Genomic DNA, 16519 nt, shown 5'->3' on the forward strand with positions numbered 1-16519 from the left:
TGATAGATTTGAAGAACTTTGAAGATTCCGCTAGACAAAGTACTCGAAGAGTACCAAAACTACTCGGGAAGGATCTGAAAAGTACTCAAAGGCTGCTACACTCGACTATGAAGTGCTTGGGGGCTTGTCGGGGATAGAACCCCAGTACCCGCAAGGATGGAAGAAGACGGACTCCTACTTAGGATTCCTCTGTAATTGTACTATGACTCATACCATGTAATTCTACTAGGAGTCCTACCTCATAACCGACTAGTAATCCCACCCACTATGGTATATAAAGGAGGGCAGGGGTACCTAGATCGGCAGAACCACAACAGAGGACTAAATCCTCAACACCAAACAACATCCAAGTGCATGACGCAATCTACAACACCCCAAAAAGGACGTAGGGTATTACGCTACTCATGCGGTCCGAACCTGTATAAATATGTGTCTTGTGTCCTCGCTTTTACCTTCGAGTTCCAGGTCCGGTGACCCCCAACCAACCAATCTACTACCTCGGGATACCCCTCGTTAGGTTGCCGGGTATAAAACACCGACATGGCTATTTGATGACCCTGGAAGCGAGGCAATATAGCTCACCATTTTGACGACGACAAAAGAAATGGATCCGTGACAGAGAGTTTCTTCAAGGCGACGAGAGCGAGATGGAGTCCAACGGTGGATGTGGCGAGACCTCCGTGCATTGTGTTTTCGTGGTGGCGACTACGAGGCAGCTTGCGAGAGGTCCGGATCTGGTGGTATCACTTTATTGAGTGGAGTGTGATGTTGCAGCAGCACTACGGCGAAGGATCCTACATGGCGGTGGCCTTGTCAATGCGGTGCAGTCTGTTTTCTTGGTTTCCCCGTTGAGGAGGAGTCATGCCTGAAGGTTCGGCGACTACATGAGTGTAAGACTACCAGAGGTGCTGTGAGGCGGGCTTCGCGTGTGCGTCGTTGCGAGTCGTGTGGCGTGGTGTGCTCTGTTGCCGCTGTTTGAGTAGAGTGATGCGAACGCGGTTATATCCCAATCCAACTGGTTGGGTGTAGTGGTTTTGAGTCGCATGCTTATCCGGATTGACGTTCCAATCCAGCTGGACGAGTTAAGCTGTTTTTTTCGTTTCCTTTTCTTTTTCTTGCCTATGGCCTTTTTCCTGCCGCACTCTTGTATTTTTTCTGGTATATCAATAGAAACTTACACTATGCTTCGTTAAAAAAAAAGAGAATACTGCACGGATACTATAATAGTTCCAATGGAAAAGGAAAATGAGTTGTTCGGAAAAAAAAAAGGAAAGAAAAAGGCCCAGAGGAGGCGAGAGGCTCCGAAAAGGAGGAGATGGCTTCGTACACATACGCGGGCCTCTCATCAATTTGTTTAGCCCACCTAAAATGGATCCTTTTGAGCCACGGGCCACAGCACAACAACAATGGGCCTCTTAGGTTCAGTGGTTGGAATCCGGGCCTGTTAGGTTCAGTGGTTGGAGTCTGTTTCCTTGTTCGATCTCGAAAGGAAAACAGTAGCAAACACTACACATTCAAAATAACTTAAGTACATGCTCCAAATGTATACAATTTTTGCTCAATTTTTTTGAACTTACAGACTCGATTTGAAAGTTTCCACAGTTTAAGATGCTAAGGAAGTCCATAGATATAAGAGAACTCTCATCATCCTCAATGCAATTTGTCAGATAGGGACATCTCTCCACCCATTGATCCTTCAAAAAAACTCTCCAATCATCAACTGAAATGCTCACATGCTTTGGAATTGAAAACGCAAGTTGAAAGCGCAGGGAGGGAAACGGGAAGGATGTAGAGGGAGAGCAGTCCATTCCTACCCTTGTTTTTAGCTAAAGGGTGTTTAGATACGAGGTGCTAAACTTTAGTCGAGTTCCATCGGATGTTCGGATGTTAATTAGGATGGCTAAATATGAGCTAATTAAAAAACTAATTGCACAGATGGAGTCTAATTTGCGAGATGAATCTATTAAGGCTAATTAATCCATCATTAGCAAATGGTTACTGTAGCACCACATTATCAAAGTATAAATTAATTAGGGTTAATAGATTCGTCTCGTGAATTAGACTCCATCGGTGCAATTAGTTTGTAATTAGACTATGTTTAATACTCCTAATTAGTATACAAACATCTAATGTGATAGGTGATAAAATTTAACAACAGATATCCACCCCTAAATCTCGTAACCCCAACAACTTCAAATTCTAAGGCGCTCTTCCCACACAGCTGACACTGTTTCGTTTTGCTTAGGATCGTGCTATCTGTTCTTATCCTCTTCCTAGGGACCACCCACGTTCGCTGTTTCGCCGATAGGGGTGTTTGGGAGGAGGGGGCTAAATTTTAGCCCCCGTCACATCGAATGTTTGGACACTAATTAGGAGTATTAAACTTAGATTAATTACAAAACTAATTACACAACCCCTAGGCTAAATCGCGAGACGAATCTATTAAGCCTAATTAGTGCATGATTTGACAATGTGGTGCTACAGTAACCATTCACTAATGATGGATTAATTAGGCTCAATAGATTCGTCTCGCGATTTAGCCTAGGGGTTCTGCAATTAGTTTTGTAATTAGCTTATGTTTAGTCCTCTTAATTAGTATCCGAACATCCGATGTGACAGGGCTAAAGTTTAGCCTCCTCCTTCCAAACAGCAAATTCTGCGTGCAGTCACCGCCGCTCCGGCCTTTCACTGCTTCCGATGCTCTGCCTCGTAAGCTTTTTTGCTCTACCGTCAGCCACGGGGAGGATGGACCAAGCTCATCATGCACCGGCTTGGTGAGTCTCGCGTGTTGATCCAGAAGACGTTTAAAAAAATAATGAGAGAAAAATGCATGCAGAATGCGTGCTATAGCGAACGTTTTTTCCGGTGTCCATCGGAGACACTTTGCCCTCAAACAAAACAACGTTTAGGGCTGCTAAACCTGAAATGCAGGACCTGCCGCTGATGATAGTCCAACGTTCAAGTGTTATAGACTCGGACAGATGACAAAGTTGCCAGTCTCCGCCGTCTGTTGATCCAGTGGAACTCAAAGCCTGTGATAGACTCGGACCAGCGACGCGGCGGGCACCGGGCTGGTGCCACTGTGCCAAGACGCAGAGAAACAAACAATTCCCATGATCCAAAAGGCAGAGATAAAGCTGCGGGAAAAAATGGAACGGGAAAGCGACAAGACGACTCCAGTTACCAGAAGCAGAGACAGGACGGCCGAAACAGCGGAAGGCCCAACAGTTCAGCACTCGAGTGGGGTGTTTGCGAGGCAGGGCTAAAACTTGAGTCCTGTGGCATCGCCTGTTCGACACTAACCAGAAGTATTAACTAGAGTATTAAAGGTAATTATAAAATTAATTGCACAACATTTAGACTAAATCGCGAGACGAATCTATTAAGCTTAATTAATTCAAGCTTAATAGATTCATCTCGCGATTTAGTCTAGGGATTCTGCTATTAGTTTTGTAATTAGCTTATGTTTAATCCTCCTAATTAGCACCGAACATCCGATGTGACAGGGTTAAAGTTTAACCCCTGGTATCCAAACGCCCACTAGCCGTGGGCGGAACTTCTGTGGGGTATGGTTTCACAGTAGTATATGTCACATCGAATGTTTAGATACTAATTAGGAGTATTAAATATAGATTAATTGCACAAATGGAGGTTAATTCGCGAGACGAATCTATGAAACCTAATTAATTCATGATTAGCCCATATTTACGGAAGTATCACATTATCAAATTATGGACTAATTAGGTTTAATAAATTCATCTTGTGAATTTAATTTAGCCTCCCAATTAGTTTTATAATTAATTTATATTTAGATTCGATGTTAGAGGGACTAAACACCACTAGCCGCAATGCACTCGATCGGAGATCCGGAGTTCTTCGTTCTACCAGTTTAGGTTTGAGTTTGCCTTGCATTAGCAGTGTACGTGGTTTTCAACCAAATCCACTTTATTTGGAAAGAACCCAATGCACTTCGACAGGTGATTCAACATCTGAACATGCGCGAACGATCATTGCTGATCTAAACCAAGTTTATTTCAGACTGCAAACTGAGCAGTAATGTCATTACATCAGTCTCAGGGCCAGAACGCACACACATCCAACGGGCACGGTACCTACAGAGCACGACCAAACCAGTGAAACCACTGCTAACCAGGCACAGAAGCACGCACTAGACCACCACGCACACCGCAAATCCTACTAGCGACACTTGCGACGGCGCGCGCGCGCGCGCCCACCCCTCAGAGCTCCGGTGCTCCGGAGCTCTGGTCATCTAGTGGCAGAAAATGACCTTGAGCTCGCGCGGCGCGGCGCATTGGTGGGTGAGCGACGGGCTGTCGTGCGCGTAGGTGAAGGCCTGCGGGCACTCGCGCTTGAAGAACTCCGAGTACTTGGAGGCGCGGCAGGTGCGCGGGCTGTTGTACATGTTGCGGCAGCACAGCTCGTCGGTGCGGAAGGCCTCGCACCCGCTCTTGCACGCGAGCACGGCCCCCGCCGGCGACCGCAGCTGGAGCTCGCCGGGGCAGGTCTGGGTGAGGTCCGTGCGGCAGGCGAGGACGGGGCAGTTGCCGCGGCCCTCGTGCGGGGTCACGGACAGGCCCACGTTGAAGCCGTCCACCACGCTCACCCCGTACGAGGCCTGGTCGTCGCCGCCGTGGTGGAGGTTCACCTGCGCAAGGGTCGTGGGAGCCGCGCCGCCGAGCCCGGCGCACTGGAGCCGACCGCCGCAGTCGCCCGTGGCGCAGTGGAGCTGCGCGCCGGCGCCAGTGCACCCCGTGCGAGCCCAGATGCGGCCCGACCAGGGGTGGGACGGCGCCGGGAACGACTTGTGGGAGAGCGCTGGGAGGAAGAAGCCGCCGCCCTCCAGCACGTCGTGGCCGGAGTTGGCCTGGATGCCCGGCCACACCGGGAAGGGGCAGTTGTTCACCACGGTCAGGGTCATCGGGGCGTAGTCGGCGGCGGCCAGGAGGCCGCAGCCCAGGAGGGAGGTGGCGAGCAGGAGCAGGAGCTTGGGAGAAGCCATGGTTTGTTGGTTGGGTTGCTGAGCACGAGCAGGTTGTGACTAGTGGCCGACTGGCCGTGGCAAGTGAGGACTCTGGGTGTTTTAGGTGGTTTTATAGGGACGTGGAGTGGTCTTGAGTCTCGCTCGAGTGGGCGTCGTGGGTTTCGGGTCGGGCCATGGTGAACTGGTGCGGGTGTGTCTGTGTCTCGATGCATCGTCTGCTTTGCATTTTCAGTCGACACCCTCCATTCCTCCAACAAAGATGAACGAACGGTTCACTTGTTTTTCACCGCAAGAATGCGTTTTTGAATATTTGTATCATGTGAGCAATACAGTACAGACCTAAAGGATTCTCACCGGAATCTGGTCATGATTCTGGCTGGAGTCGCATCAAGCATCATCATGTAGCTGAACACTTTGTCCACTGGGAAAAATGTCTTCCCAGAATTGATTCAGTCAGAACCATTTCAAGTTTGGCGCCAAGGCTTATTGGCTTCTACGACGAGTTCAAATTTGTTACAAAAAACTAGAGTGTTCACCTGCTCAAGACACTAATACAATGTTCGTACTATATACTAGCAGTAGTACAGTAGTGATTGATTATCAAAGTTATGTTTCAAAGATTGAGATAATAATGTTTCAAACTACGCTTATCCGTTCTGATAGCCTCGACGACAATCATGCTTGGCAATTGTCCCGATGACAATGAGCTTATCTTCGCGGTCTTGTTACCTCGGGGCCAACGTCATGTCAGTTCTCAAAAGCTACTACTGCCTTGAACTCACTTTCCCAAAGCAGCTTTAGAAAACAAGCAAAAGGGTATCGCCTCACACCATTTTATAGTTCTGCTTTTGGATTTATCAATAACTTGACCGATACTGTAATTTCCCCTGAATGACACCTGCTACCTTAGCTATGTTTGTAGCTGAAACGGTAATCCTTCAGAAGTAAGGAAGCCAGCCAGGATGGCTCTCGAATACCGACGGTAGCGGCTGGCTGCATGTGCCAGCGCACACGATGTGCTTTGTCAATGTGGTCAAATGGCAATGCCATTCAGGGTTCTCATCCTCTTCTCCTGCGTCCTGCCTTTCTCCTGATCGTGGAAAGCAGCAAACCCTGGCCTGTGCTCCGTGGATAAGCACATGCCGCCAGACATAGCACGAGCTCCACAGAGGCGCAGTCGGGCAGGGCAGGCATCGGAGGGCTGGGAGAGGCGCGCACGGGGCACGGTTCCTGTGGTGCGACCCAGCAGGCCAGCAGCGGCGGCTTTTAGCTTTTAGCATCGTTGGATCGCTGAAAGCCTGGCCCCAGCGCTGCCGTTTCGTGCAGCGGGGAAGCGAATCCTGCCACCGCCGAGGGCCCCGCTCTTGCGCATCGTACACGGATGTTATCATGACGTGAAGCCTGCTGCATCGCGAATGCGGCTTTGTTCGCTTCCTTTTTTTCAGTTCTCGCCGCTCCGCGCTGAGCCGCCGGTTGCTGGCCACAGCCAGCCACGCCACAACCTGTGGCGGCTGTGGCGGTCTGAATCGGCGCCACAGCTTGTAGCGTGGTCAGCTGTGGCTGCCGACTAAACAGGGACGACGATATCCGTGTCCTCGTGTTACCATCAGCAAGTCCCGACCTTGCCGCCGTGACTAGTCATCCCTGCCGCCGGGCGCCGGCGGCGAGCGCCGGAGCAACCAGACCAGGGGCGGCCGCTGAGGCAACGCGGCACGCCGGGAGGCGGCTACGGGCGTCAGCGAGGTAATGGGCTCAGGGAACTAGGCCTTCTCCTGGCGCGGCCCAAACCAACGCTCCTGCTCCAGCCCGACAGGTCCGAATGTCCGATCCTAACCGCGCAGATTCCATCGTACGGCTGAAAAGCACTCCGGCTCGGACGGTAAATGAAATGCCGTCCTTCCTGGACGGTAAAGGAGATACCGTCCGCCCCCTGGATCGGGGGGGACGCCCGCGCACGCGGCCGCGGCACGGCGACGGCGCCCGCGCCGGCGTGGCGTCCTCCTCTCCTCCGCGCACGGCTCGCAGATACCCTTGCGTCCGGTATTCTTTCCTCGTATTTGCGTCTCTGCAAGCGACTTCGTCGTGGGCGGTGCTGCCCGTGCGCTGCTAGCTGGGTCGCCATCGCCGGCCGGTTCCTGCCAGCGGCGTCCTCGTGCTCCTCTGCATCGTCGGGCCAGCCGGCGGCGTGGGCAATGCGGACTAGTCCCTCCCTTCCCCTTGGGAAGTATCCGTCTCCAGCCACTGTGCAGGAGCTGCGTCTCTCGGAACGCTACCTATCTAGTGAATGTTGTCTGTGGAGGTCACTTTGGCTTTGAGCCTTTGATCGTCCACGTCGAGGATTCCCCTACTAATCAGCACGCTTACCATGTGTCTATCAGTCCATGTCCGATCTGGTCAGATAATGCGTATGCGTTGCGTAGCGTAGCTCACCCGTCGATGTAAAAACGTAATCATGGCAGCTAATAACACGGAGTAACAAAATCAACAAGCAAGATGTCAGTACTGGCGACTAGACATAACTATAGGGGAACACAAAAATATGCAATGTCATGTGTTAACTCTCCCCTGATTCGTTAATAAGCTCAAATTTCGTACAGGTTATCATAGTACTTTCTCTTGTAGGACTCTTGGTGGCAAGAAACGTGATGGTGAGTCGCCAGCATGTGCTTGAAGAAGAGGAAACAAGCATCCCTTGATGCGCGGCTGTCGAGGCAGAGGACCTCCCGTTGCTTCCTCACCAAATCTGGGCTGGGAGGTCTAATGCCAAATGGGCGCGTCTCGACATGATCCATGCAGTGGAATTCCAGCGTCTTGAGGAACCTGCTGTTCCCGTGAAGGAACTTGGCCATCTGCCGCTGCCACCCGTGCCCCGAGTAATCCTGGAACACCACTCTCTCGAGGTGGTTGTGGACGCAAGGTGCGAGCCTCAGGTCGTCCCATGACGCTGCGGCGTCTTGGTTCACGGACCAATCTTCGGGCTGTACTAAACAACGGTATCCCTAAAAAGAAACAGTAAACAACAGATAAAATCATTCATTAATGCCTTTTGCAAAAAAATAAAATAAAAAAATCATGAACGCTGTAGATAAAATTAATTACCTGGATGTAGAGGGTCTCTAGGTTAGGGAAAAGCTCGAGCAGCTGCATGAAACGTTTGACTTCTCCCGCGCGGCTCATGTTCTTTAGTTTTACGGCAAGCGTCTTCAGGTTTGGCATCAAGGTCTTCACAATAATTTGATCTTCCTGCGTACGATTCCATTGATGCAATGCAATGTCAATTTCTGGTTGCCCATGGACGGGTAATTAAAACATTATCTCACCGTGAAAATAGTTGCTCCAATCTGAATCGCGGGAGAGCCCACGCCGAGGTAGCCTAGGAACCCCAGCTTAGGCGCGTGGACAATCGTGAGGCGCGCTGTTCTAAAGGAATAGAAGTACATGTCGTAACCGAGCACCCACTCGAGCTTTGGAGCGTCGTCGATGAAGAGCTCGTCAAAGAAGCCGTCGCTGCAAAGGAATCTGAGGCTCGGTGACCGGACATGGACGCGGCCGCACTCGTGCATTTTGCACATCTTCAGGTGCTCCAGCGCCGTGCAGTGCGAGAGCAGGGCGTGGAGCGAGTCCGAGGGGAGCACGACGTCGTACAGGTCAATCTGAGCCAGATGCGGCAAGAGCGGGACGCCGCCGGCGGCTGCGGCGGCCGCTCGGGCGTCCGGAAAGGTGCAGTTACTGGCCTTGAGGCGCGTCAGGGAGGTGCATGCGAATTGCGAAGAGGGAGGCAGGTATCATACGCCGGATCTCGCGGAAGGAGAGGTTGATCTCCTGGACGCCGCGGAGCGCGAGTTCCTGAAGCCAGCCGCCGGCGTTGGGGTCCTCGTCGCCGCGGAAACAGATGGAGGCGATGGAGAAGTAGCGGACGGCCGCGGTGGGGTGGGCGGCGAGGATGGAGTTGACTATGTCGATGGCGCCGTGGCGGTGGGTCGACAAGGATGCTCCGAATTTGATGAGGGTCCGCGGAAAAATCCGGGGCCAGCGGGAGGCGAGGGCGGAGCACCTCGCGGCCTGGCCGATCGGGAGGAACGAGACGATTGAGACAAGGATGTCGTCCGGGAGGTCGCTGACCTCGGCCGCCATCTCCGGCAGGGGTGAAGGAAAGCAATCTGATCAATTGTTCAGTTGTTTCGGTAAAGATTTCGGAGAGGAGAGAGGATGCCGTGCGCCCGCGACGACGCATCAGGTCGTGGGCCTTAAGCCTAATTACCAGCATCGTCGCATGGTTTAGCCCATTTCTTCTATTATCCAAGTTCTTGGGCTTCGGCTTTCGAGGCCTTGGTCCAAATCTCAAAATGCCCAGCCCAATTATTTGCGCTCAGCTCAGTCAGCTCGGAGCCTCGGACCTTCGATTTGCATCTGGAGACTGGAGGGAAAATATCAGTAGCTTTGGACGTCAACAGTGATTTCCTATTCGTAGTACATCACATGTTGTCTGTCTGTCTTGCCTTTGAAGAGTTTTTTTGAGGGAAACAACGGCAACTCTTAGGCTGCCTGAATTTTATTAAATCTTATCGGAAACAATTTACAAAGTAGATGGGTCAGATACAAGATGTTCAGGCAGGAGGCTGAACAGAGAAAGGAAAAGAGAAGGAAACAAGCAAACACTACCGTATTCTAAGAAAAGAAACTACTCCATTCCATTCAATAAGCTTGCCTTTGAAGATAACACAGATTATTCGGTGATACGACACCCGTCAATACCCGGGAACGCTACTCGGAAACCTGCCGGGAGCCCGGGACTGCCGAACCGCCATCGAGCCACATCGACTACTAGAACGCAGTGGCGAACTGTAGAAGGCACCAGACTACCAGGCAATTTCATCACGCGACCAGAGACAGGAGTCTCCCCACTTGCCACCCGGGTCGGCGAAGTGCCACTTGTCAGGTCCCTATTGGCTCATCTCCCGAACCCGTTGCATCCAGACCCTTCTCGAACACCCCTACGATCTGAATCCAACGGCCGATCTCCGCCGCACCCGAACGTTCTCGAAACCACGTCACCCCCGATAAAACCCCACTCCCCCGCGTCCCCCCTTTCCCTCAGAGCTAGTTGCGATAGCAGAGCAAGCGATCCAAATTCCCAGAGATTTTCTTAGATCTCGAGTTCGTCTACTACTAGTTTCGATTCCTTCTTTTCTCCCGTTCGAGCAAGCGAATTCCGGTGGCAATGGCGAAGAGCGAGGGCCCGGCGATCGGGATCGATCTCGGCACCACCTACTCGTGCGTCGGCGTGTGGCAGCACGATCGGGTGGAGATCATCGCCAACGACCAGGGGAACCGCACCACGCCGTCCTATGTCGCCTTCACCGACACCGAGCGGCTCATCGGCGACGCCGCCAAGAACCAGGTCGCCATGAACCCCACCAACACCGTCTTCGGTACGTGCTCGCTGCTCCGACTCCTCCAGCTTTTGTTGGTGCTGCGTTTCTGTGAATGCTTACGGCCTCTAGGATACGTGACTGGTTTAGTTAGATTTAGATTAACCTCTGAAATTCGATTCGTAAATCTCCGTGCTGATTATACCGTGTTCTCTAGATAGATGCTAACGTAATAACAGTAGGAATCAATGATAGAACCTTCCCAGAATTATGTTTGTGATAGAACATACAATTTGTTTCTAAAATAACAGAGAGAGACATACAATTTAGTGCTTAAATTTAGATTCAGAAATTTTCTGTAAAATACATTTTGGGTGCTTAGTGGTATGTTTAACATCTGCTAATTTTAGATTTAGAGTTCTGTTAAATTTAGCAGCAGGGATTCATAGTCCAGGTTAATTGTATAGTCGTTTGGTCCGTCGAGCTTATTTTGTGACGAAATTAGATAAATAAACAACTCCTTGCTGTAATGGTCTCCTGTTATTGCTTGAAGAAATAAATAACTGAGAGCATTTCAACGCATTGCTCTGCTCGTTTTTTGTTGTGAATTTGTTTGTTGCCTGAAGAAATAAATAATTAAGTGATGGATTGCTCTGCTCATTTATTGGGACAACGTCTATTAAGCAGAGCAACTTGTTGTAATTTTTTGTTGCTGTGCTTTGTCTGCTGTCAATGAAACAGGGTTAACTGATAGTCTGACAGGTTACATATGCTTGTTGTGACATGTTGCAAGCCTTTAGATCTCTGTTTGCTGTAATTCTGAAGTTGAATTGAGTGGCACTCTGTTCTGTGTAATTCCGAATAAGTTGAATTGATTGGAAGAGATCTCCTTCTTCCTGATAATGAATACTGTGAACTCACAATCTTGTTCGTTCTTTATATTGCAGATGCAAAGCGGTTGATTGGCAGGAGGTTCTCTGACCCGTCCGTGCAGAGTGACATGAAGCTGTGGCCGTTCAAGGTCATCCCTGGCCCTGGTGACAAGCCCATGATTGTTGTCAACTACAAGGGCGAGGAGAAGCAGTTTGCTGCCGAGGAGATCTCCTCCATGGTGCTCATCAAGATGAGGGAGATTGCTGAAGCCTACCTCGGCTCCACAATCAAGAATGCTGTGGTGACGGTGCCGGCCTACTTCAACGACTCGCAGAGGCAGGCTACCAAGGACGCTGGTGTCATTGCTGGCCTCAATGTCATGCGTATCATCAACGAGCCCACTGCTGCTGCCATTGCCTATGGTCTTGACAAGAAGGCAACCAGCGCTGGCGAGAAGAATGTGCTCATCTTCGACCTTGGTGGTGGCACATTTGATGTGTCGCTCCTCACCATTGAGGAGGGCATCTTTGAAGTGAAGGCAACTGCTGGTGATACTCACCTTGGAGGTGAGGACTTCGACAACCGCATGGTGAACCACTTCGTCCAAGAGTTCAAGCGCAAGCACAAGAAGGACATCAGCGGCAACCCCCGTGCCCTGCGCCGGCTGCGAACGGCGTGTGAGCGCGCTAAGCGCACACTGTCATCCACCGCACAAACCACCATTGAGATCGACTCCCTGTTCGAGGGCATCGACTTCTACTCCACGATCACCAGGGCTCGCTTCGAGGAGCTGAACATGGACTTGTTCCGCAAGTGCATGGAGCCCGTGGAGAAGTGCCTGCGCGACGCCAAGATGGACAAGAGCACCGTGCACGACGTCGTGCTCGTTGGTGGATCCACCCGCATCCCCAAGGTGCAGCAGCTGCTGCAGGACTTCTTCAACGGCAAGGAGCTGTGCAAGAGCATCAACCCCGACGAGGCCGTGGCGTACGGTGCTGCTGTTCAGGCCGCCATCCTCAGCGGCGAGGGCAACGAGAAGGTGCAGGATCTGCTACTGCTCGACGTCACGCCGCTGTCCCTCGGCCTGGAGACTGCCGGTGGCGTCATGACCGTGCTCATCCCAAGGAACACCACCATCCCGACCAAGAAGGAGCAAGTCTTCTCCACCTACTCCGACAACCAGCCGGGTGTCCTGATCCAGGTGTACGAGGGTGAGCGTGCCAGGACCAAGGACAACAACCTCCTCGGCAAGTTCGAGCTCTCTGGCATCCCTCCTGCTCCCCGTGGTGTGCCCCAGATCACCGTCACCTTCGACATCGACGCCAACGGCATCCTCAACGTCTCTGCCGAGGACAAGACCACAGGGCAGAAGAACAAGATCACGATCACCAACGACAAGGGCCGGCTGAGCAAGGAGGAGATCGAGAAGATGGTGCAAGAGGCAGAGAAGTACAAGGCCGAGGACGAGGAGGTGAAGAAGAAGGTGGACGCCAAGAACTCGCTCGAGAACTACGCCTACAACATGAGGAACACCATCAAGGACGACAAGATCGCCTCCAAGCTCTCACCGGAGGACAAGAAGAAGATCGAGGACGCCGTCGATGGTGCCATCAGCTGGCTGGACAGCAACCAGCTTGCAGAGGTTGACGAGTTCGAGGACAAGATGAAGGAGCTGGAGGGCATCTGCAACCCCATCATCGCGAAGATGTACCAGGGCGCTGGCGCGGACATGGGCGGCGCCGCAGGCATGGATGAGGATGCCCCGGCTGGTGGGAGCGGTGCTGGTCCTAAGATTGAGGAGGTCGATTAAGTGTCGTCAATGTATGGGTTTGCCGCGGGACGGGTGGAAGTCTGAACTCTGATGGTGCAGGTTGTTTCGTGTTCAGGGAGTCTTTTGAGCCCTGAATCCGTGGTGTCGTGTCTTTTTAGCTTTGTTTTGAGTCCTGAGATGAGACACCTTTGCAAGTGATGTGGTTTTAAACCTTGGTTAAATCATTTTGCAAATAATCTTTCGTAGCATTTCTTCGTTTTTATCTTGTGCTGACAATGCCCTTCAATCGTCCTTTCTTGAAATAGAATGCTGTGCTCATGTACTGCGCCTGACCGCATAAGTTCACGCAATCTCAGCAGGCGTGACGGTATCAATAGCTAGTATCGCAAGTGCTAATACGGACTTCAAGCATCCTGAATATTTCTCGTGTTTCCATGACTCTATTTAGCAGCGACCAGCGAACTACTGGCGCATATGCTCACGTTTGACGGCTTACAGCTTGATTTCTTGCTACGATTTCGTTTACTTCATCACAGTAGATGAGTATTTCACCAAACTTTGGGTCTATTTGCCAAGGGCGTTAGCTTCATAAATTTTGTGCAACGTAAATATGAATCGAAGTATGTTATCTCATTCGCATAGTATCACTATCAGCAGAGCGTTATCCTCCATTAGGGGGGGGGGGGGGGGGGGGGGAGAGCCTTATCCTCCGCATGCGCCTGATTGAATGACAATGTATTCTCTGCTTTTCAAAGTGAGTGTCCTGTTTAAGATGCTTGATCAAATCAAGAATCCCTCTGTTTTTTCTAATAATTTAAGTGAATCCATACAGGTATTAGTACCCTGTAAAATTTGGTTGAGATGGTTACAAACAGGATATCACAATCCAAGATACAAGCAGATATGTAACAACTCAGATTTTTATTATTTTAAACTGAACTTAGTACAAAATCTAAATCAGAAATCCCACCACAACTGTAAACAAGAGGGTTAAAAATACACCCATAACACAACTAGAACAAACTAGTCTTCAGCCAAGTCTGTTACTGAAGAGACTTGCACAGCACATGCACAAAAGGAAAAGGCAGAGAACAGGCATACTGAAACCTTGATTCTGAGCTATTCAGCATTAATCTGGGGTTACAAACAAGATGCCACATGGTGCGTAGGCCTTACTTAGTTTATGTCAAAAGTAGATCATTAGCTCCGAAGTGAGGAGGTCGCAGAGAGACCCTAACTTCATGCTCTTCAGGTTCATTTCCTCGTTTTGGTACCATGATCTCAAGCACTGAAGCAGCCTCATCAAAGTATGCCTCCAACTTAGCATCTTCAGGAATGCGAGTAGCTAGAGGTATTTCACGAATGAAATCCCCAGGAGGGCAATGCTCGGGAGAAGGATCCGAAAGCTTGAAAATCCTACCATGTCTTCTTATCTGTTGCATCCTTGCAGTACTAACACAAACGATCTTCACAATGCCTTGAGTCAGAGTGTTCCTCCACGAAACCTTCACCCTCTGCTGATCAACAAATGGCAAGCTGACCATTATTAAGTAGCCCTGCTCATCCTCATAGATGGACTTGGCGGCAGTCACTGGCCCACGAGCATTTCTCATTACCCCAGCAAACCCATGGAGCCATGAAGGTTGCACCGCTGAATGCATCTCCACGTCTTGTTGTGTCTTCTGATTGCAAGAATTCACCAGCAAGAATACCTCCTCATCCATAGCTTGTGGGGATAATTCCTTCCTGCGCTTGCTGCTAACAGGGGACAGATCCATACCATCTTCGCCTGAATGATTGGACGGCGATGACAAATTCAAGCCTGATTTCTTTGGGTTTTGGGTACCATTGCTCTTCATGACAGGGTGTGGCCTCTCAAGCTCAAGCTCTGAGTTCGGTATGGTCCTCCATGTCCCAAAATCACTGGCCTCCTGTGGGATCATGAAATTGACCTCCCTCCCTGTAAGCTCTGCCCACCTTCTCAGGTCTGCCTCAGTGAGCCCTGCAAGATTTGGTGACCTCACCACCTCAATCCCATGAATACATTGTGGGTTTGACAGCCCCCGGTAGTGCTTGCGCTGCATCCGGTGCGACCGGACAAATCCCCTGTCGACACTGAAGGGGAACTGTGGCTCACCAGGCCGGGAGTGCCCGTTCATGTAGCTTCTCAGTTGCATCTTCCCGAGGGCATTCTCCGGCCGCTCCTTGAACACCCACATGTACATGTTCTCCATGTCGTGCTGCACCAGAAACATGTCGAGCCGGAGGTCAGATTTGTCGAACCCCGAGACGCCGCTGGTGTCCCGGACGACCTTGTCCTTGCACTTGTCCGACAGCAGGGGCTTGAAATAGAAGGTGAAGAAGAACCAGGCGCCCCAGATGCTGTCCCCGCGCTTGGCGGCCTTCCGGCTCCCGGCTTTGGGAGCGACGCAGCTCAGCACAGCCTCGGCGCTGTACACCTGATGGCCGAGGCCGACGCCGAGCATGTCGCAGAGGTCCGTCTGCCACGGCTGGTTGATGTCCGGCGGAGGCGCGCCGGAGGGCGACACGGCGTGGGCGCGCGCGCCGACGCCGCCGGCCCCTCCGATGAGGGCCTGCACCATGACGCCGACGGCGCGGTCGTCCGGCGCGGCGAGGTGTCCGGACGGGTCCATGGAGAGGAGCGTGCAGGGGCCGTGGTGGCCGCCGCCCACGCCGTTCTCCATGGACAGGGTGGTGACGAGGTCTTCCCCCATGGCTGGTGACTCGAGCCTCGGGGTGGTTGGTGCGAATGGCGGCCTCCGCCTGCTGTCCTCCCTCTCTTCTTCTCCCGCCGCTATCTAATCGGCGGCCTCATGATCCCTCCGCACTCCAAGAAGGCGTCCCACAGCAACCAGTCATGCACCCATTCCATGAGCCCCACCATCAATTCCCCGGCAGATTCCACCACAAATCTTCACCCAGACCCAGCTTCCTCCCCACGCCAAATCCACGACCCACAGAATGCCGCACCGGGTGGGATCGAAGAAACCGAAACAGAACTAATCTACTCCAAGCCAAGTAACGCGGTGGTGGGTTAGCCGACTGTTACCTCCATCAGAGATCGGCCTCCTCCATTAATGTGAGGGCGCGGCGGGGAGCGAGGAGATGCGGGGGCAAGAGCGAGGGGAGGAAGGCGACGACATGCGCGGGGGGGTGGGAGGGGGGGTATGGGGGGGGTGGGGGGTTGGGAATTGGGGGGGGAGCTGGAGCCGAGGTGTTGGAATGTATTGACCCTGGGTCCTGAGATCATGAGTTTAAAATAAAACCTGGAAATATTGCGAGGAAGTCATTCTCACCTAGATAAGGGTTGGATGGAAAGGTGGGGTAGTCATTTAGGTTAACCAATGCCCGATCATATTTTAATGAACCACATGAGCTGACGATTATTGTATATAGTAATATCTATTTGTGGGAGATGGTAGAGAGAGGAATGCAAATTAAATACAAAGAAGAAGGGAGAAATTAGTCAACCTTCGCGCC

The 16519-nt window shown here is 51.6% G+C and overlaps 4 protein-coding genes across 4 annotated transcripts; 1 reads left to right on the forward strand and 3 right to left on the reverse strand.

The window, feature by feature from the left end:
- Positions 1–3997: 3997 nt before the first annotated feature.
- Positions 3998–5098, reverse strand: LOC101755851 (osmotin-like protein). The gene has a single exon (XM_004970468.4). It carries the CDS (start codon positions 5018–5020, stop codon positions 4271–4273), a length of 750 nt encoding a protein of 249 aa, XP_004970525.1. The 5' UTR covers positions 5021–5098; the 3' UTR covers positions 3998–4270.
- Positions 5099–7518: 2420 nt separating this feature from the next.
- Positions 7519–9193, reverse strand: LOC101776524. Its single transcript, XM_022827187.1, has 3 exons — positions 8323–9193; positions 8102–8245; positions 7519–8001 (listed from the first exon to the last, which is right to left on the reverse strand). The coding sequence occupies exons 1-3, from the start codon at positions 8572–8574 to the stop codon at positions 7585–7587; spliced, it is 813 nt and encodes a 270-aa protein (XP_022682922.1). The 5' UTR covers positions 8575–9193; the 3' UTR covers positions 7519–7584.
- Positions 9194–10046: 853 nt separating this feature from the next.
- LOC101756252 (heat shock 70 kDa protein) lies at positions 10047–13266 on the forward strand. The gene is made up of 2 exons (XM_004970469.1): positions 10047–10434; positions 11322–13266. Exons 1-2 carry the CDS (start codon positions 10224–10226, stop codon positions 13055–13057), a joined length of 1947 nt encoding a protein of 648 aa, XP_004970526.1. The 5' UTR covers positions 10047–10223; the 3' UTR covers positions 13058–13266.
- A 654-nt stretch (positions 13267–13920) lies between these two features.
- On the reverse strand, positions 13921–16218 carry LOC101756649. Its single transcript, XM_004970470.3, has one exon. The coding sequence runs from the start codon at positions 15751–15753 to the stop codon at positions 14200–14202; it is 1554 nt and encodes a 517-aa protein (XP_004970527.1). The 5' UTR covers positions 15754–16218; the 3' UTR covers positions 13921–14199.
- Between the last annotated feature and the right edge of the window lie 301 nt (positions 16219–16519).

This window comes from Setaria italica, chromosome V (assembly GCF_000263155.2).
Source record: "Setaria italica strain Yugu1 chromosome V, Setaria_italica_v2.0, whole genome shotgun sequence".
NCBI classification, from domain to species: Eukaryota; Viridiplantae; Streptophyta; class Magnoliopsida; order Poales; family Poaceae; genus Setaria; species Setaria italica.

Excerpts from the sequence above, each read along its gene's own strand:
- LOC101756649 (XM_004970470.3), bottom strand. The coding sequence starts at position 15,753 with ATGGGGGAAGACCTCGTCACCACCCTGTCCATGGAGAACGGCGTGGGC.
- LOC101776524 (XM_022827187.1), bottom strand. The coding sequence starts at position 8,574 with ATGTGCAAAATGCACGAGTGCGGCCGCGTCCATGTCCGGTCACCGAGC. Across the intron at positions 8,246-8,322 it reads TTGGAGCAACTATTTTCACG|GAAGATCAAATTATTGTGAA; the intron begins GTGAGATAATGT and ends AATCGTACGCAG. Across the intron at positions 8,002-8,101 it reads TAGAGACCCTCTACATCCAG|GGATACCGTTGTTTAGTACA; the intron begins GTAATTAATTTT and ends GTTTCTTTTTAG.
- LOC101756252 (XM_004970469.1), top strand. The coding sequence starts at position 10,224 with ATGGCGAAGAGCGAGGGCCCGGCGATCGGGATCGATCTCGGCACCACC. Across the intron at positions 10,435-11,321 it reads CCCCACCAACACCGTCTTCG|ATGCAAAGCGGTTGATTGGC; the intron begins GTACGTGCTCGC and ends TTTATATTGCAG.
- LOC101755851 (XM_004970468.4), bottom strand. The coding sequence starts at position 5,020 with ATGGCTTCTCCCAAGCTCCTGCTCCTGCTCGCCACCTCCCTCCTGGGC.